The 20,692-nt window shown below is 40.0% G+C and overlaps 1 protein-coding gene across 1 annotated transcript in view; it reads left to right on the top strand.

The window, feature by feature from the left end:
• The window catches only part of SVEP1 (sushi, von Willebrand factor type A, EGF and pentraxin domain containing 1), a 167,201-nt gene that overhangs the window by 136,227 nt on the left and 10,282 nt on the right, over positions 1-20,692 (top strand). Inside the window, exons 39-46 of the mRNA XM_037491628.2 lie at positions 328-553; positions 1,306-1,461; positions 6,932-6,995; positions 9,137-9,310; positions 10,893-11,069; positions 14,020-14,190; positions 17,809-17,904; positions 20,360-20,455. Coding sequence (XP_037347525.1) covers positions 328-553; positions 1,306-1,461; positions 6,932-6,995; positions 9,137-9,310; positions 10,893-11,069; positions 14,020-14,190; positions 17,809-17,904; positions 20,360-20,455 — 1,160 coding nt within the window. The remainder of the gene's footprint in view (positions 1-327; positions 554-1,305; positions 1,462-6,931; positions 6,996-9,136; positions 9,311-10,892; positions 11,070-14,019; positions 14,191-17,808; positions 17,905-20,359; positions 20,456-20,692) is intronic.

Raw genomic sequence — 20,692 nt, 5'->3', positions numbered from 1 at the left:
AGTCTGGTTTGCTCTTTAGAATCTCTTGAACTGTTAACCGTTTTTAGAATAAAAATTCAGTAATGATAGTATCCCAATGAAGGTAAATAACATCAGTTATACTTACAGGAACATTAGTCATGGCTAATCCTGAGGGTGAATAACTAAGGATTGAGCTGTTTATCATTATGTTGGTGCTTTTGCATAGCAATTCTGTCCACCTAACATTTGAATCAGGTTTGATATATCATATCAAATATCTTATAACAGTTTCTTAAATCCAAGAATAGATCACCTAGTATATTGTAACTTTCTTTCAAGGCACTTACTTTTGCTTTCCTGTTGCAGCTGTATGGAAGGTTATATGATGGACACAGATATAGACACATTTACCTGTCAGAAAGATGGCCATTGGTTCCCTGAGACAATCTCCTGCAGTCCTAGAACATGTCCCCTGCCAGCAAACATGATACACATCCTAGTTCATGGGGACGATTTCACTGTGAATAAGCAAGTGGCTGTGTCATGTGCAAAAGGATACACCTATGAGGGAGTCAACATATCAACCTGTCAGGTGGGCTTCTCTGTCTTCTTTATAATGTGTAATATATATAGTATATATGAGTTATACATTATATGCTTATATTAAATATATTTATAATAATATATACTATACATGTTTATTTGTATATTTATCCACACAAGCATGAACCAAATAGAAGACTGGAAAAAATGATAACTCTAACTATGGTGGCAGGGAAATATATAAATAATACATGTGTATACATACGTATATGCATATACATATAATAACTGTTATTTTTTAACTATGTGACCCACTCCAAATTATATGATAGAATGCTCTCAAGTATTTATGTTGGAATAAAGAAAAAGAAGCCATCTTTTCAAACTTTGAATGATAAACCCAAAAGTTGCTGTTTCTCATAAACTTTAAATTAAAATGTAGAAGTGTGTGAAATATAAGGGTGTATTGGTAAAAGTCATAGATTAGATGTATCAACCATCCAGTCCTTGGGCACCATAGTGAAATCATACTCTTGGGGGGTTTTAATGGATTCCAGTAGGAAGAAAATGATTGTCTAATGTGTTAAGAAGTGTCTGACATTGTTTAGGAGTGACTGCTAAGGATATCTAATAATTAATGTGTATTTTTTAAGATCATAGATAATAAGTAGTGGAAATAGGCCCAAACTCTAGGCCTTTTTTACTCTTGTTTTAGGGATTATTTAGCTACCAAATTTGCTGGTAGCTGCTTCTTGATTCATACTCCTAAATGTGCCTTATGATTTGCTGTTTGTTATTTAGCTCAATGGCAGCTGGGAGCCACCATTTTCTGATGAATCCTGCAGTCCAGTTTCTTGTGGGAAACCTGAAAGTCCAGAACATGGATTTGTGCTTGGCAATGAATACAGCTTTGAAAGCACAATTACCTATCAATGTGAACCTGGCTATGAACTAGAGGTAAATCAAACAGATTGTGGAACTAGAATTACCTTGTCTTCCAATATACTTGGGCATATTTTTAGTATCAGTACCAATTAGCGTCACTAATTTTTGTCGTAAAAGATTCTTTTATACTTTGTTACTTTATGCTGTAACACTTGTGCCAATAATGTTGTGAGGAGATCAGGATGAGGCCTGGGATGCAAGGGTGAAAGAATTTACCAGAGACTGAGTGGAGAACAGAACAGGCAGATTTATTGAAATACACTGCTAAGGGGAGCAGTGGAAGAGATGGGAGAAGTCTGCACGCTAAGGAGGATTTGAGGCTCTCTGTTTTCAAGGGCTTTCTAACTGGGGGCACCAGTTTGCACCAGTTCACTGCTGGGAAGTCTGCTCTCTGCTGCTGGCCTTTGACACAGAAACATGTTTTGGCCTCTGCTTCTGCATTCTTGGCACTGGGCTCTTTTTTCCGGTCATGGTGGTCAATTTTATGGCTTTGTTCGTTAGGCAGCCCGTTCCATTCCCCTATCAATTACAGTCTTCCAAACCTGCCTGCTGGGTTAAGAGTGGGGACTTAGTTTTTAACGTTATTCAGTTGTACCCCGACATGAAATACTTAAGGTGACATAATTGTAAAATGCAAAATGTCTCAAATTTAAAAAATCAAAGTCATAAGATTGATAGTTATTTCAATTGACCACATACCAGTTTTTGCCTCCTATTAACTATACACTGCAAGAGGGAAATCCATCTGTCACTTTGGGAGGTGACCATTGGGTGTGCAAGCTAGGATTTCCTCAAACAATAGGCTCAAATACCTTATAGGGTTCTTTATGAGATGCCAGGTTCCCACATGGCAGGCTGGTCTGAAAAACCCTCAGAGCATTTCCAACCAAATACCAAGTAGGTCTCAAGACCATTCCCAAGTTGTAATACTAAAAACCCATCAGCAAAACTTGGTCTCCCTGTTTACTTTAATGAAGGCTGCAGTCAACTGGTCCAAACACTATGGAGAGCTGTGTGGAGATTTCTGGACATACTTAACATAGAGCTTCCACAGGATCCAGCAATTCCACTCCTAGGTATTTACCCAAAGGACACAGAAACATCAATTCCAAAGAACACCTGCACCCCTATGTTTATAGTAGCACTATTTACAATAGCTAAGCTTTGGAAACAGCCCAAATGCCCAAAAATAGATGACTGGATCAAGATATGGTACATATATACCATGGAATATTACTCAGCATTCAAAAAAAGATAAACACATGCAATTTGCAGCAACATGGATGGCGCTGGAAGGGATCATGCTCAGTGAAATAAGCCAAAAAAAAAAAAGAAAAATACCAGATGGTCTCACTCATAGCAGGAATCTAGAAAACTTAAATAAGGGACCAGGAAAATGAATAACTATAAGAAAGTGAAAATCAAAATCAACAAAAAACTATGAACCAGAGATACTTTTTGGGGGGTAGGGGGCGGGAGGGGAGGGATTGGGGTCAGAATGGGGGGATTGCAATTGTATGGGGAATATAAAAATAAAATTTATTAATTAAAAAAAAACAAATATGATCTATAAAAACAATCCATGATTGTTTTACAAACTATGTAAAAGTGTTAAGAAATTTAACCCATATATTTCAAGTTTCATCCATTTTAATTTTGTTAAAACACTGGCTTTCAAAAACAAAAAAAAAAAATGAAGGCTGCAGTCAATTTTGCTAAAAGTATAATTACATCATCAAGCTTGACATTTAAGGGAACTGCTTTACATTACATGATATTGTCTTCTGGTTTTTCAGGAAATTCCTTTTTGTATTGTTATAGTGGTTTTGCCAAAGTATTAAATGTAGGTTTTGCCTAAGTATTCATTGCCAGTGATGTTAAATTTCGAGGGTAGGTTCCATTATTTTCTGACCATGCAGTCAAAGAATTGTCATAAGGTAGTCTCATGAAAGTTGGAACTAGCCTCATAGGAATCTTGTTTTATTTCCTCAAAAGATTTTTTTTAAAGGTAGGATCGTCATGTAATTGTTTCATGTACTTGGGGGTTTTCTATGCTTGACACTGATTGTTCCTTTGTGAGAGTACTAAGATTTGTTAAGAAGAAAAGTGATACCAAACTTAAGCAAATATACAGCAAACTGTATATTTGTCACTCAATTTGAGGAAGTAAATGATTTATCTTAAAAATTTTCAGAAACTTCCCAATGTTAACTACAAAATTCAGGGAGCTATTATAGCAACTGCTCTCGCTCCAAGCTATGTTATAGAATTAATATTTTAAAAAATATTAATGTCCAGTTACTTGCAAAAATAACCAATTTTAGATCTTGGACAAGAAATGTAAAAGTTTAGCCTAGAAAAATCATGTATTATGGAATAAGAGGGATCCTGTGAAAGTCTAGGAACTGAGCACTCAGAGACCAGCTGGAGAAGGCCGCATAGATCAGGAACCCATGTCAGCATTCAGTAAGGGTAATTAATAACTTCAGTGGAATCAAACACTTTATGCATGTACGTCTTGAATGATACAAGACTCTAAAAATCCTTTTAAAAAATTGGTTGGTAACCACTAGTATTGGCTCATGAAAAAACACATTATTTTGTAACCAAATAAAAAGGAAAGAATTATTGTTTCAATGCTACCTGGATGACTAGATGCCCAAGTAATAGATGAAAACAAGTTTACCTTTATGTAAATCTTCCAATCAATTTATAATAGCATTTCAGTTCCAGAATTTGCAACTCATATGATTTAGTGGATTTAGGTTATCATCATCATGGGTGCTAATAGCAGAAAAAAAATAGAGGCAACCAGATGTTATGTGCCTCTGGGTGGGAAAATACAACTTCATCTGTGACGTAGTCTCCCCCACCGCCAAAAAAGAATAATTAGTGTGAATCTCATCAAGGCTCTAAATCCAACCACTAGTATCCAAGACAGAAGAATCTATTACATGACATCAACAAAATCCTATCTGTGGAAATAACTACAGGACAAATAACCCTGTTTCCCAGTTTCTGAGACTAATATAGCAAGTGAGAAAAAGAGGATCAGAGAGAGAATAAATCAACTGAGAAAGAGGAACCTATAGATTTAACGAGGTACCTATGAGATAAACCAATCTCAGTGTGCGGAACTGATTTTGGCCCTGATTGAAATGAATTGTAAAAAGTAAATTATGACAGTTAGGCAGCAATTAGAAATTAGAACAGAAATTTTGCTTCTTTTTTTTTAAAGAGGGTAGGTTCCATTTTCTGACCATGCAGTCAAAGAATTGTCATAAGGTAGGCTCATGAAAGTTGGAACTAGCCTCATAGGAATCTTGTTTTATTTCCTCAAAAGACTTTTTTTTTTTAAGGTAGGATCGTCATGTAATGGTTTCATGTACTTGGGGGTTTTCTATGCTTCACACTTGATTGTTCCTATGTGAGAGTACTAAGATTTGTTAAGAAAAAAAGTGATACCAAACTTAAGCAAATATACAGGCCAGAGGTGTGGGAGGTGGGAGGATTCACCAGAGACAGAGCGGGGAACAGAACAGGCAGACTGACGAAATACACTGCTGAGGGGAGCAGTGGGTGAGACAGGAGAGGTCTGCTGTGCCATGTAGGTAGCTCCCTGGCCAGGGATCAAACTCGTGCTGCAGAGGCTGCGGATAGCTTCATAGGTTGCGTCTTAACCCCTTGTGCCACCAGGGAGGCCCCTCAGAAATTTTGCTTCTTAAAATGTGATAATGTTATTGTGGTTACAGTTTTTAAAGCCCTTAACTTGTAGAGGTGCAAACTGAAATATTTACTGGTAGGTGATTTGATTTCTGAGATTTAATTCAAAATAATGTGGGTTCATGAAAGGGGGAAGGGGCTGAGATAAAACAGGGTTGCTTTGAATTGATCACATCACCTGATAATGGCTCTGTGTGTGTTTGCTATACTTTTCTTTCTACTGTTCTATTTTTCTTGTGTTTGAATTTTTCATAAGACAGAGTTTTTATTTTTTATTTATTTATTTTTAAAGATTTATTTATTTATACAAGCACTGGGTACAGTCAGAAGCGCGGGAGGGTGAGAGGACTCACCAGAGACAGAGCGGGGAACAGAACAGGCAGACTGACAAAATACACTGCTGAGGGGAGCAGCGGGCAGCAGAAGAGGTCTACGCGCCATGTGGGACCCTCGCTGGTGGCCAGGGATCGAACCAGCGCTGCAGAGGCTGCGGGCAGCTTCGCAACCCAGCGCTCAACTGCTGTGCCACCAGGGATGCCCAAGACAGAGTTTTTAAAAAGGCAGCACTTAATTTTATAAAACCAATTGTTTTCTTGAAAAGCCAGTTTCTTTATATCAGTGTCAGTGGAATTTTTACAAGTAAGGATTTACCCGTAATTAAAATGATCACTCAAATATAATACCTTTGTATAGAAAAATAAGGGCAGGGAACTTACCTGTGAAACCAGATTTAAAAAAAAAAGTACAGAGAATAGCTTCTTTTCAGCTACCTTGCCGATTTAGGACAGAACTCCCACACAATATCCAAAGTGCTCTCAAAAATGAAAATAAAGTGAGACAATCCCTATGCTGAATTTTATGTATTTGATCTAGTCAAACCCCTGAATTGCCTAGAACCTAGTTTTTTTTAAACATATAACATTGCAAAATTTTATTTATCTTATTATTCCATAGTAGATTAGGAATTTCAAACATGGGAAAGTGTTAACATAGGAAGAATGATGATTACAGTAAATGATAGGAGGAAGTACATTCAGAAAATTATATTGAGAAATCAAAAAACAACATTTTACCTCCATAATCCCTACAACAACTGTGGGGTCAAACAGCATACATTGTCCTTAAGGGTTATGTGATATTGAAGAATAGATAGAAAGTATATTAAGAATAATAATTACAAATAATTTTTAATAAGACAGAAAATTAATTTTAGAAAGATTTTATCCAAAATATTTAAAATTTTAAATGCTTGGATCATTCACAGGGTAAGTTTATCTTTAATGGATAAATGACATTGTTGAAAAATCCAGTCCTCGTACCAGTAAGCTTTGTTGGCACGTTTCATGTTTCATGTTCAAAGGTTTAAAAATACCAATGCAATATGCTTTGCTGTGCCTCTCAGATATTGAAAAATAAATTCAATTCAAAATATTTTTAAAATACACTAAGCAAATATACCTCTTTGAAATGTCAAATACTTCGTCATCATTCTTTGCTATTGGTTATAATTGATGTCAGTTAAATAGAAAGCAAAGTCTGTATCATAATCAAGGCAGTCAGCCAGAGAGTGAATTTTAAGTAATTTGTTTCAAACATTTTTGAAAGTCTAAACCTAGTCCTTAAAACTGATGAATTTGTTTATCATTCCAGAGCTGAGAGATTCAAGTTCACAGCTAAGGTTATGTTATTTGCATTCTTTTATTATCTTTTCATTCTAGGGTTATTATCCTGTCAATGACCTTTCTTCATTGGTTCACAGGGGAACGGGGAGCGTGTGTGTCAGGAGAATGGAGAGTGGAGTGGAGGGGTAGCAACGTGCCAACGTAAGTCCCATCACCCTCAGCAGTGCCGGAAATGGTACTGCGGTTGCCAAACAATGTGGCCACTCTTCCTTTGTAAATCAGTTTCATAAATTTTTCTTAAGAAATTTTTGTTTGGTTCCACAACCACAAACTGTATGAGAACCTTTAATAGGCTTTTGCTCAAGGACACTAAACTAATAAAATAATCAAAAATTATAGTAGAAGTTAATGATTAAATTGGAATAAAGTACAAGATTATTGACTCTGGAATGGCAAATATTTTGTTTAGAAACTAGTTAACTATTAAGTTTATTTGCATTCTTTTTATGTGTCCTCCCCCAAATAATTATAAATTAGGAAGCTTAGAGTTGTTGCTTTTTGGTGACAATACAGGCCAATACTGACAACTTTTTAAAGTGAAGTTAGCACAGCTGTCAAATGAATTTTCACATCTTTTGTGGGATTTTGCATGAACTCATTTTATTTTTTAAAGATTTATTTTATTGATTTATGCATACAAGAACTGGGGTATAGCCAGAGGTGGGGGGCATGGGGGTGAGAGGATTCACCAGAGACAGAGTGGGGAGCAGAACAGGTAGAGCTACTGAAATACACTGCTGAGGGGAACAGTGGGTGAGACAGGAGAGGTCTGCTGCACCATGTGGGTAGCTCCCTGGCCAGGGATCAAACTTAGACCGCAGCAGTGATAATGCTGAGACTTAACCCCTAGGCCACCAGGGACGCGCCAGAATCTTGAATCTTTTAAGGAATATAATATGTTTGAACTCAATGGAAGCTATATAACTATTTTTATTTCTACAAATCTTGTAGAAATGTTATAATAAAAAATATTTTAGGAAGCTTTGAGTAACAGCTCTCACGTCACAGGAATGCATCATTTTAGCCATCAACACATTGGCATATCCTAGGGAGCTTGCCCAGTTACATTAGTTAAGTTGGAATCTCTGCAGATAGGATCCCTCATCCATGTGTTGTTTTTTTTTTTTTCATTTGTTTATTGAGGTACCATTGGTATACAACATTGTGTATGATTTAGAGGTATAGGATCACCCCCTCAGGTGTTGGTACCACATCACACCCTCCACCAAGACACAATCCTCTACCATAGTCCATTGTGCTCCTCTCCCTCATTGATGTATTTTTAAAGCTTCCAGGACATTCCAAGGTACAGTAAAGATTAAGGTACATGACCTAGTATATGTATACTCCACAGGCTGAAAGAAGTCCAGAGAGTCAGTTAGCATCTTATCCAGTGGCTCTCAACTCTAGGTAAGCACAGGAATCATTTGGGAAGCTCTTAAGAAAATACCATAAGCAAGGCCAATGACACTGAGGTTCTGGTTCAAGGTTGGCACAGGACCTTAGGCATAAAAGCTTCTCGTGGCTGTTAACAATGTGCAGCCATAATCGATCACTAGACCATCCCCTACTTTCACAAAAATCATAAAATTATGACTCAAACCCACTTTTTAAGATTCTAAGAAGGATGATGCTGCTTTCCTCACAATACATCCCTCTTAATGACTTTTCTCGCTGGAACAAAATCCTCATATAATTTATTGTAAGTTAAAGTTGCTATATTTAGTCAAAAAAAAAAAAAAACCCTGAAAATGGAAAAAAAATAACCAGCCTGCTAAGTAACATTTAAATTTCAGATTTAATATTACTCAGCAATCAAAAAAGATAAACTCATGCAGTTTGCAGCAACATGGATGGAGCTGGAAGGGATAATGCTCAGCAAAATATGCCAGAAAGAAAAAGAAAAATACCAGATGGTCTCACTCATAACAGGAATTTAAAATAATTCTTAATGTAAATGTGTCCCACAGAATATTTGGGACATAGTACTCTAAATATACATTTGCTATTTATCTGATATTCAAATTTAATTGGATGCCCTATATGTTATCTGGTCAATGTTAGTTGTAAGAACTAAATTTAATAATGTCTGGAAAGTGCTTGGCCTTTAATTGCCTGTCTATATGAACCCAAAACTTACTCGTGCTGGGGTTTTTCTCCTTTAGTGGGTGTCTTGACATGAGTAGGCTGTAATATTTCACATGGTGCATTAGGTACCTCTAGCAAATTGTGTAGGAGATGGGGAGGAGCATCTAATCTGAGGTTTTCCTTTTTCTCTTTAGATGCCAAGTGCGAAGCTCCACTTGAGTTTCTGAATGGGAAAGCTGAAGTTGAAAACACTACTTCTGGCCCCAGCGTGGTATATTCCTGCAACCGAGGTTACAGTCTTGAAGGGGTGTCTAAGGCATACTGCACTGAACATGGGACTTGGAGCCACCCAGCTCCTCTCTGCAAACGTGTGTGTTCACTTTATGAGAGGTTTTTTTTTTTTTTTTTCATTTATGTACATGCAATTTTTTTTTTATTTTTATATTCCCCATACAATTGCGACTCCCTTATTTTGACTCCAATACCTCCCCTCCCCGCCCCCCACCCCCCATACAGTGTCTCTGGTTCATAGTTGTTTGTTGATTTTGATTTTTACTTTCTTATAGTTATTCTTTTTCCTGGCCCCTTATTTAAGTTTTCTAGATTCCTGCTATGAGTAAGACCATCTGGTATTTTTCTTTTTCTTTCTGGCTTATTTCGCTGAGCATGATCCCTTCCAACACCATCCATGTTGCTGCAAATTGCATGTGTTTATCTTTTTTGAATGCTGAGTAATATTCCATGGTGTATATGTACCATATGAGAGGTTTTAATCAGATTCAGTTTCATGAGTAGTTTCCCAAATGTCAGAAACAGAGAAAACTTCACAAAACGAGATTGGCTCAGAGCAAGCAATCCAGGCATATCCACCAAATTCTGGAAAGTATCTTAAAAATCAACCTGAGTTACTAAACATATTCTGTCTGCCAATTAACTTCTTTTCAGATTCCTTAGATAATTATAAATGTAAAGCATTAAGAGAAAATATTACTTAATGAACAAATTTTGACATAAATACATGTAGATTTGATTGAAGATGTGGAAGGGGTAAAGAAAATATGTTTCATGTGCAATATTAATAAAGTATATGTAATGACAGATAGTTATAACTAATATATAAACACAACTAGTTATAAGCACTGGAATGAAAACTAGTGATATATTCATAAGCAAAGTACCAATTGAGAGCTCCGGTTACTGTTTAAAGTATCCCTATACCATAACTGAACCTCTGGGGTTCAGCTGATGCCGACTTTGCTTATTTATTTTGTACCCTTTGAAAATCAAAAAAAAATGGAAATTGCTTGAAATATTTGTTGGGACATGTGTCACACATTTGCACCAAGAAATCCTTATGCAATCATTTCTTTTTCCTTCACACATGTAGAAAGTATCCATCTTTGTCAATATGCCTTGCAAACTCTAAATTTATAGTTGATTGTAGTGTGGATCTAAATCATATTTAATTTAGTTAAAAATGCCTGGTGATTCTTACATGCATCCTTCCGAAGGATGTCCAGTAAAAGAGAATAAAGTGACAAGAAGACACATTTACACTGTGTTCTTAATAGTCTTCAAATATTAAGGGAATTTTGATACAGTCTGATTTCTAGCACATTTTTTGTCTCCTCAATGCTGATCAAAAAAAAAAAAAAACTATAATGATGTGGTGAGCCATAATTTCAATTATTTAATTTGCCATTTTAGAGGTTTAGGATCATGTATTAGTGGTTGAATGACTTGGTGGTTTGAGATCTTATCTGATTTTATCCTTATAGATAATTTAATGTGGATGTAACATAAGTCAGTGTTTAATGCTTGATGCTCTGTATTTTTAAGTATTATGTTATTATTACTGAGAACACCAGTCCTACTGCACTCATGCTTTGCCCTTAAAGAAATACATTAAGAGAGAACATATTGGTAAGCATGTTCTTATCTTTTTATCAGCAAATCCTTGCCCAGTACCTTTTGTGATTCCTGAGAATGCTGTGCTTTCTGAGAAGGAGTTTTATGTCAATCAGAACGTGTCTATCAAGTGCAGGAAAGGCTTCCTGCTCCAGGGAGAGGGCGTCATCACCTGCAATCCTGATGAGACATGGACACAGACAAGTGCCAAGTGTGACAGTAAGTCCACGGTAGGGGAGGGGGGATCCACTCAATTGCATGAATACAGAATGTCTTCTTAACTTTGTGGGGTATTTCCAATCAAGTAATTTAATTTTAGATATTTAGATCTCTGCTTTATCATGGTCATCAGTGTCTGTGTTGATAACCTTAAAAAATTTTAAAAAAGATTTTTGAATTCCAAATATAAAAAGAAAATAACTTTCTAGAACCTAACTGGCTAAAACCTACCTAGCCAGGTTTCACTGAACAGATTTTCAGAATGTGCGCTTTTAAGAATAAGCAAGCTATTTTATTTAAAATACATACTTTTCTCCACATTGTGAGAATCTTCACATTACCCACTAGTAGCCTCAAGATACTGCAATACAAAAATATCCCACAGTGGTTCTCAAGCGGGAGCCTGCATCAAAACCACCTGGAAGGTTTATTAAAACAGATTGCTGGACTTGGTCCCCAGAATGTCTCATTTAGCATTTCTAACAAGTCCCACGTGTTACTTATGACACTGCTGCTGGTCCGCAAACCACAACTTGTGTTGATACCTAATACCTAATCTGGACCATCTCTTGCTACCTTGTGATAACTCTCAACATCCCAACATACACTTAAAGCATCTCCCCTGCCCCACATCCTGCCCTTCAGATGCCCTTTTAGACCAGTTAACAAATATTCACTGAATCTAATCAGATGCAAGGCACTGAGCTATATAGTATAAAAATATTATGTCTACAATGGCTCCATCTTCAAAACATTTGCACTCCAATGCAGATAAGATTTATGCCTAATAAGGCCATGGGGACTCTGGAATCAGAGACCCGAGTTTGAATGCTATCTACAAAACTTTCTAAGTCTATGTTTAAGCTACTGCCTACCTTCTTTCAACCTTGGGACTCTCATTTAGTAATAAACCAGTCAAACCAATAATACCCATCCTATAGGTTTACTCTGAAGAATAAATGAATTGCTATGTATTAGCAGTATGTCGTAATAGGAAAAGTTCCACTGATAACCCAAGTCCCTGAATTTTCAATTTCACAGCTTACTGTGGTTTATTCTAGTGATTTCATTTCAGGAAAGTGTGTACTGTAATTTTAGCTAGGTTTTAGGTACCAAAATCTTAAGCAGTCTACCCCTAGTGAAATGGGAAGAGATAAGTATGTACAAGTTTTGACCCTTTGGTCTGGTTGAAAGGCACCAGCCTGAACTGCAGCAGGTCAGGTGGCCTGATTCTGCCCAGATATCCCACAGTGGCACTGGCGTCCCAAGACTCACTACCCAGGACCCTGGAAACCAGAGCAAGGACAGACATGCACTTTTTACAAATGTCCCTGCAGTGCATGCTTCGTTGTTCCTCAGTATTCTTGAGAGGATAGGGGTTGCCTTGGAGAGGAGACAGTTTCCTCTATTGTTTGTTATCCTCAATCCCTTTTTTGCATTTTCTATTAGACAGGAAGTCTTTAGCTTTGAGCAAAATATCCTGCCTGAGGAAGCCATTCTCCTCATTATTCACCCATATTCGTAATTATCCCTACAAATCAGTAATTAAAATTTAGTGTGCATGAGAAAATCACCCAGGGAGAGTATGGAAGAAATAGACTCATATACTGGAAACCTCAGAAGTTTGCATTTTTAATATGAACCCCAGGTGATTCCCATATAGTGACTTCACACTTGGATAGTCACCCGTGTAAACTGCCACCTCACTGTGTCTGTCTCCAAGCTGCTCCCCTGCTGCTGCTCCTTCTTTTCTTCTGATCTACTGTTTTGTTGCCTGGTCAAAATGCCACTTTCACTTTGATCTGTATCCTGACGATCCTGAGCATAATGAGTTACAGTCACCTCAATTTTTCTGTAGAACAATAGCCAAGCCTCTAATACAGCTCAATTTAAATCATAGGTGTCTTTGTCTTTCTCCAGTTATCTGAGCAAAGGGACAGCATTTTCTTCATTTGTTTCTTTCTAGTTTCTGATACATGGTAGGTGTTAGTACACATTTAATATATGACTGATTACAGTAGTGTTTTTAGTCTACCTTAGAAGAAAAGGAAAATTTTGAAAGATCATACAAATTGACGCATTTTAGTAGTATTATGACCACAAAGTAACCTTTTATAAGCCAGGTCTTGAAGATGTACCCCAAATTAGACTTTATACAAAGTGGATGATGGTTAGAGACCTGACTCTAATCAAGCCCTTGTCGTGTTGGCACCCTTCAATAAATCTAGTTATCTCAAGATTTCTTCTAAAATTCTCAAAGTAAAATTAGTTATAAAAACTTTTCTCAAAATATACAATACCTGTCATTTTAGGAGAGAATTATTATTCCATCTCACACATTCCAAAGACAGAGCCATTGCTTTACAACCTTATAAAGAGAAACACTAATGTGAAATCTTGAATGTCATAAACCTCCTCACAACATATATCTGTAGGCTAGGGGATATATTCTTTCATTTTCTCATTTTTCAAACATGTATCAAGAGTCCATGGTACTGTTGTAGGCACAAACAAAACAGCCTTGATGGAATGTGCAATACTAATTACATAATCCTCTTTACTTTAAAATGATGGGCTACAATTAATCCCCATGGTTCTCCTAATTTGATCAGTCTCCTGCATTGAAGTTCTCAGCAGTCATCTCTTTGAAAAGGTACTATAGCTCATCCTTGGTCTCCCACAGACTTCTTGCCTTGGGTTTAAAAGAGCTCACCTTCAACATTTGAATCAGAAGACAAAACTTTTGATCTTGTACATCTGATTTTTCTTGACAGCAACAGGCTATGCTTTCAGTTCCTAGTACCTTTTAGATATTATGTAGATGATGAAATGAACTTCAGATATTTCATCTTTGCTTTTTAAATGAATCTAGTCTTAGAGATGAGACTGTGTTCTCTCCCATCTGCTGACTATTAAGCACAGGCTTAATTGTTGTTTTGTTTTCCTACAGAAATTTCATGTGGCCCACCAACTCACATAGACAATGCGATTGCTCGAGGCATACATTATCAGTATGGGGACATGATCACCTACTCATGTTACAGTGGATACATGTTGGAGGGTTCCCTAAGGAGTGTTTGCCTAGAAAATGGAACCTGGACATCACCTCCTATTTGCAGAGGTAAGCAAATATTTGAATGGCTATTTCTTGATGAAGCTTTAGGGAAATGCATCTGGACAGTTGATAGCATCAACGACGAGTATGCATGCTACTTTATTTTTCATTAGCTTTAAATTTTTTCTTCACATCTGCTAACTTTATGGGTCCCATTTTCCTTATGGATTTTTTGATTTTTTTTTTTTTTTATGGATTTGAGTTTTGAAAGCTGCACACAGAACTCTGGGCTAACACAGTCACTTCCTGTGTCAATCAAGGCCATTTGGGCAAGTCTCAGGAGTGTTCTCTGGCTGGTGGGAAGATGGGGCAGCTGGCTCATGTCTGAGCCATGTGGGACCTCCTGAGCTCTCAGGTGTTTCCACACAAATTCCAGCTCCCACATCCTGGGCAGTCCCTGAACCCCATGGGGGATGGCTAGCTCAACAGAGGACAGAGTTTGAGAGAAGAGGTACTGGGTGATCCCAGGGAAGGGGAACCCAACCCATGGTATCCCTGCTGTGCTGGGTGCTGGTAAGATGAGCTCTCCTTGTTCTCATGAGCACTGCTGTCTCTTCACTTGCTGAACTGAATTTGCAAATGCAAGGATGAAGTTTGTGTGCTCCCAGTAAATCTTTAGTGAGGGCCAGTGCAGTGTTCTATGCTTGAACTTCTGCAAAATGGAAAGAAGTAAATAAAAGTAAAGTGTCTTTCTAAAACTTGCACTCTTCTAATAAAATATGATTTTTTACAAATCATAATTATTCCATTCATTTTATAAATATTTCCTGAAACTCAGGAACTACACTAGCAGACAAGACAGATATTACCAAAGAACTGAAAGGATAATGTCCTTGTGTGTGTTGTTCACATGGACAGTAGTCAGATTTGGATTTGCGGTAAAAAAGTCCATCTTTAATGACTTGGGGCAGGGAAAATTGAGGATGTCAACAAATGAATGGCAAGAACCTCGAAAAGGCAAAGGTTATTGCAAGAGAACAGGAACTGTCTGGAAGCACCAATGAGAAGTGATATCTATCATCAACATATGGGAGTTGATGTGCAGCCTTGGAATGAGCAGGCTTCCAAGGAAGTGGCATCTTCAAGGAATAGCCCAGCTTTCACTTGAAGCCAGAAGTCAAAAAGAGGGCCGTGTGCTTGTTTGCGTCTTGTTCATTTCTTCACTGTTGGTTTTAAGCTATCAAGAGGCAGTAGCAGCACCAAAGACCTACCATTGAAGGCCACCCTAACAAGGGCATTTTGAAACCTTCTAGAAGGTGTATTTTCCTTAGTCCCCTCCTCCCCTGAATCCCCAAATCACTAAGACTGTGATAACTATATTTTCAGAATTCCCTAGTTTGCTTCTACCCCTCCTGAGCCATCGTGTTCATCCCCAGTCCTGAAACAGAGCGGATCCTGCAGCAATGCCTCCAGAGGCCCTTTCCAGCTTTACTCAAGCATTAGACACACATTGAGCAGATGCTCCAGGCCAAGACCTCGACTAGGCCTGGGCGTTCTTACCCTCCAAAAGTTCGCAGTCCAGGGTCTCCCCGGTAGCGCAGCGGTTGAGCGCTGGGTTGCGAAGCTCCCTGCAGCCTCTGCAGCTCCAGTTCGATCCCTGGCTGCTCCCCGGCCACTGGAGGAGGGTCCCACATGGTGCGCACACCTCTCCTGCCGCCCGCTGCTCCCATCAGCAGTGTACTTCGGTCCTTCTGCCTGCTCTGCTCCCCACTCTCGCTCTGGTGAATTCTCTCACCCTCCTGCGCTTCTGACTGTACCCAGTGCTTGTATAAATAAATAAATAAATAAATAAATCTTAAAAAAACAAAAAAACAAAAGTTCGCAGTCCACTAGAGCACCCAAATATGCACGGACCCAAAATGAAAACCTGCGCTGGAGCACAGTATGAGAGAGATTGCTGAGCTTGCTCAGAAAGTCCATTGTGGGGAAACTGACCTTTCCTCGTGGATGGGTGGTGTATCTGGGAGGGCTTACCAGAGCAGGTAAACCGTGACTTGAGTTCATTACCCAAGCAGAGACAGAAAAGAAGGGCATTCAGGATGGAGGCAAAGGGGAAATGGAGAATGGCATATTTATTTAAATAACACATTTTTCCAAATGAGATTTGAAGGATTGGATAAATGTCTTTGGAAATCATAGTGAAAAGAATGCTTGAGGTTTTATGTGTGTGTGTGTGTGTACATACATATAAAATATTCATGTAATTATATATAATTGTACGTATAATTATATATAATTATATATATTGCTCTTGATACTTAATATATATGCTTGAGATTTCATAGATATGGATAAATGTTTAATCTGTATGCTGAGATTATATATAAGGATATATGTTAGTATATACTTGGAGAGCTAGGTGAGGTTTGCCCCTAATATCCTTGTGAATGTGATGTTGGAACCATAGGGGTCAAAGACAGGAGCCAGAGTGTACAGAAATAAGATGAATGAGAATTATATTGAATGAGGCACCCTGGGCAATACTAGCATTTTCAGGTCAGGCAGGAAAGGCAGGACAGGAGAAGGAGCAGACAGCAAGATTTAGAGGAGGAGGCATATTTGTGAAGAAGAGGAATGGCTAACCTTGGCTCATGTTCAGAAAAATCAGGGAAAAGGAAAGCTGAAGCAGTTGTGGGTGATTTTGCAGCAAGCAGTTGCACTAAAGCTTTTCCTGCTCATACCTAATTGGCAGTAAGGCAATTTTGGCTTTTAAAAAAAGAATCATTCCTGGAGCAAACCCCTGCGCACCCCCACCCCTTCCCCGTTGTCCCAGCGGTTGCTCGGAAGCCAGAGCTGTTCAGGCGAGCTGAGGCAGGGCGCGCGCCCTAAGGAGAGACTGTGCAGCTGGGCGGCGCCCTGGGCGGGATCGATCCCGCCGCTCCCGGGGTAGGCCCGTTGCCACAGCCGCTTGCCCTGGTGATGCGGTGCTCAGCTGGCTGGAAGGGCTTCCGCGTGCTGGGTGGCTGCCCGCCCCGGCTCTGCCTCAGGGTGAGGCGTGGGGACGCGGTGAGACTGGAAAATGGCCTGACCGCTGAGGCCGGTGTGAAGGCGCATTTGGGGAAATGACAGTGAGGAGGCGCCTGCACCACAGCTCGCCTTGGATTTTGGAAATCTTTGCAGAAATTCAGACTAGACTTCAGCACCAAGACGGTGCCCTGAAGGTTACCATCCCTGGCGCTGCCCCTCCTGGGGAAAGGATGGCCTGATGGCGGGAGGGCAGAAAAGCCTGACATTTTCCTTACCCTACAGAATGTTTCACAGAGATGTTTGTACTGGGTCTCGAAGAATAAAAGGAAGTTTAGCATGCAAAAGGGCAAAGGGAAGAGCAAGGAGTATTGCAGTTGAGAAAACAATCATCTCTGAAACTGTTGAGGTCAGGTTCAGAGCATGTTGGAAAACAGTGAACATCTAGATGTGATGAGTCTTCTAGGAATTATTAAAAATCAAAAGTGAAATGTAACAACCACACTTCATATACTGAAATTCGTTCTTGAGGTTCAGGTTTGTTACTTTCTTAAAGCTCTCATCAAGGAATACTGAATTGTATTGAATGAGCAATCCTATTTTATGAAGACCACCTGCCATAATTGCCTACATCCCTGACCCCTCCTACTTCTTTTCCAGCGGTCTGTCGATTTCCGTGTCAGAATGGAGGGATCTGCCAACGCCCAAATGCCTGTTCCTGTCCAGACGGGTGGATGGGGCGCCTCTGTGAAGAGCGTGAGTCTGTCCTCAAAGTTGATTTGAGTCCTGATAGCTAATAACTCAGGGGAGTTAATAGGAACTGACTTTACTGGTGCAGGAATCCATCCTTGTAGTAAACCGGACAGTGCACAGGGCAGATCTGAGTATGTCAATCAGTTGCAGAAGATCTAGAATATTACTGACCTCAAAAACACAATTATTGAGATCCACCAAAGTCACGTCCACATGCAAATTTCCAAGAATCTTTTTGGGAAGGAGCTTGTATGAGAGGGTTTTCCAGGATTCACTTTTCTTATCTCAAGCCCATTTTCAGGGTCTCTCACTGCTGCCATTGGTATAAATTCATGGCACTGCATAAGGCTGTTCTTCGCAGACCACCATTCACTTTCTCATTAAGAATAGATTTTCCAAATTAAGGAAATAAAGTTGGCACTGCTATGTCCACACATGGTTGCTAAATTAATATAAAAATTTGATCCTCTTAAAAATACATTTGAATTTCAACTTCCAGAATGCCACCAAGTGGTTTTTAAGTGTTTCTATGTTTCAATATCTGTAGGGGGCAGGAAGGACACAGGGCAGGTTCTCTGATCCAGCAGACCGGGTAAAGGAGGAGTCAGAGTCCTCAGTGGCTTTTGCAGGTCTTTTATTTAGATTTACCAGGCATACGGCAGGCAGGGGTGCTGGGGGGGGCAGGAGGCTGGCAGGCAAATCCTCACTCTATCTAGGCTCTCTGGTCTTCTCTCGGCTTCTCTTCTTCTCTCGGCTTCTGCTGGCATCCCCGCGACGCCACCCTTATAAACTCAGACTCTCAGCCCAGGTGTACCCGCTTCAGGTGCCCGCCATCAGGCATGCATTCAGGACCACAGGGTTCCCTCATCTCTCCTAATGGCGGGAGGGCAGAAAAGCCTGATACTTTTGTCTTACTCTATAATATCGTAAAATATATGTGAGGATAAAATGGTTTCATGTTTCATAGGCAGGTTGTAATGTAAACCACTAGGAGTCATTCATGTGATGACCCTTGGACGATATCAGTTTTTCTAATGATCAGGCATTTTATAAGAAATTCTTAAACTTTTTTCCCTGTAACTATAAAGGAAAACATGATGGAGACATACTGAGAATAAATGGAGACTGCTCACTACACATCAAGAGTAATCTCACAATGATAAAAAAAAATTGTGTTTTTCTTCTTCCTCTTCCCACTCATTCCCTCCTTCTGAGAGCTCCCCTACTGGATCTGCTGTGATGCTAAGAATCAAAGTACTTGAGGAAACTTTATGCTGGGGAACCCCAACAATGCTGGGGTACACCCAACCACATGGCCCGCCTGTAGGGTAAGGTAAAAAGTATCAGGCTTTTCTGCCCTCCCGCCATCAGGATAGATGATGGAACCCTGTGGTCCTGAATGCATGCCTGATGGCGGGCACCTGGAGTAGGGTGTGGGCATAGGTAGATGGGATTCACCTGGGCTGAGACTGAGCTTTTAAGGGCGGTGTCACAGGGATGCCAGCAGCAGCAGAGAAGCCGAGAGAAGAGAAGCAGAGAGAATGCCAGAGAGCCCAGATAGAGTGAGGACTTGCTGGGGGACCTGCCAGCCTCCCAGCCCCCGGCACCCCTGCCTGCCTTGTGCCTGGTAAATCCCAATAAAAGCCTGCAAAAGCCACTGAGGACTCCAAGGACTCACTCCTTTACCCCATCTGCATGGGATCATAGAGATCCTGCTCCATTTCCGTTCCTGCCCCTACACTGCCCTCCTGTATCAGACAGGGCTTTCATGTGCTTACAAAACACCTGGGGGGCTGTTAACATGCAGGTGGTGGTTCAGCAGAGCTGCTTGGGACCTGGAAGTCTTCATTTCTGGCCAGCTCCTACGTAACGCCAACACTATTGGTTTGAGAACCACACTTTGAGTAGCAAGGCAGTGGAATGTCTCAATCCTTTTAAGCACACTATGCCTCTTTAAAGAATCCAGTAATTTCTAGAAGGAGTGGTTGCCATGGAGGATGTGGGGGAGATCTGATTCGTTCAGGTCTCATCTCCGAGGAGTGGTAAGTTGGCCATGACCGCTCAAGTGTTACCCACACAGCCCACAGAACAGCCCATCTCACATTTCATCCAAGATGAAGTGTGCCTCCAGGCAGCCAAACCCTCTTAGAGCATTTTATGTAATTTGTAATGGAAATCTGAAGCAGTAATGTGGGGAGAACATTCTGCTTAGTTTGTGAAGAACGCAGAGCACTTCCCAGATTCCCGGGTGTCCTCACTGAGAGAGCCCGTCTGGCACTGGAGCCCATCCACCTGGCTGAGCGTCCAGGCTTACTGCTTTCCTGGTTCTTTCCCCAGTGATCCTGACTGATAAACAGAACAGTGGGTCATACAGGGTTTTAGTCCTCCTGGAAAGTGGTTTTTGAGCTTGTGGATGTGAGTGTGTACTTTGCTGAAATCCCTTTCCTCTCCTTTCTAGCCATATGCATTCTCCCCTGTCTCAATGGTGGTCGCTGTGTGGCCCCTTATCAGTGTGACTGCCCACCTGGCTGGACCGGCTCCCGCTGTCATACAGGTGAGCTTCCTCTTGGGCTGGGTTTTCTTGGTGACTGGGCTCGTGTAGCCTTAGAGGACACTGCTGAAAGGAACTCAGATTCCCAGAGCACTAGTTTCTCAGGATCTCCTGAAGATGGCTCTTTGGTCGGCCGTCTCGGTCTAAACTGTGCGCTGCCCCATCATCACCTTTCAGGCTCCTGTGCCCCAGAAGAGCATCCCAGTCGAGTCCCATGCCAGCTTTCCTCATGTCATCTGC

The sequence above is a fragment of the Talpa occidentalis genome, unplaced genomic scaffold (genome assembly GCF_014898055.3).
Source record: "Talpa occidentalis isolate TD23 unplaced genomic scaffold, MPIMG_talOcc4v2.1 talOcc4.7, whole genome shotgun sequence".
Classification (NCBI taxonomy): domain Eukaryota; kingdom Metazoa; phylum Chordata; class Mammalia; order Eulipotyphla; family Talpidae; genus Talpa; species Talpa occidentalis.
This window is presented reverse-complemented; position numbering and strand designations above follow the sequence as displayed.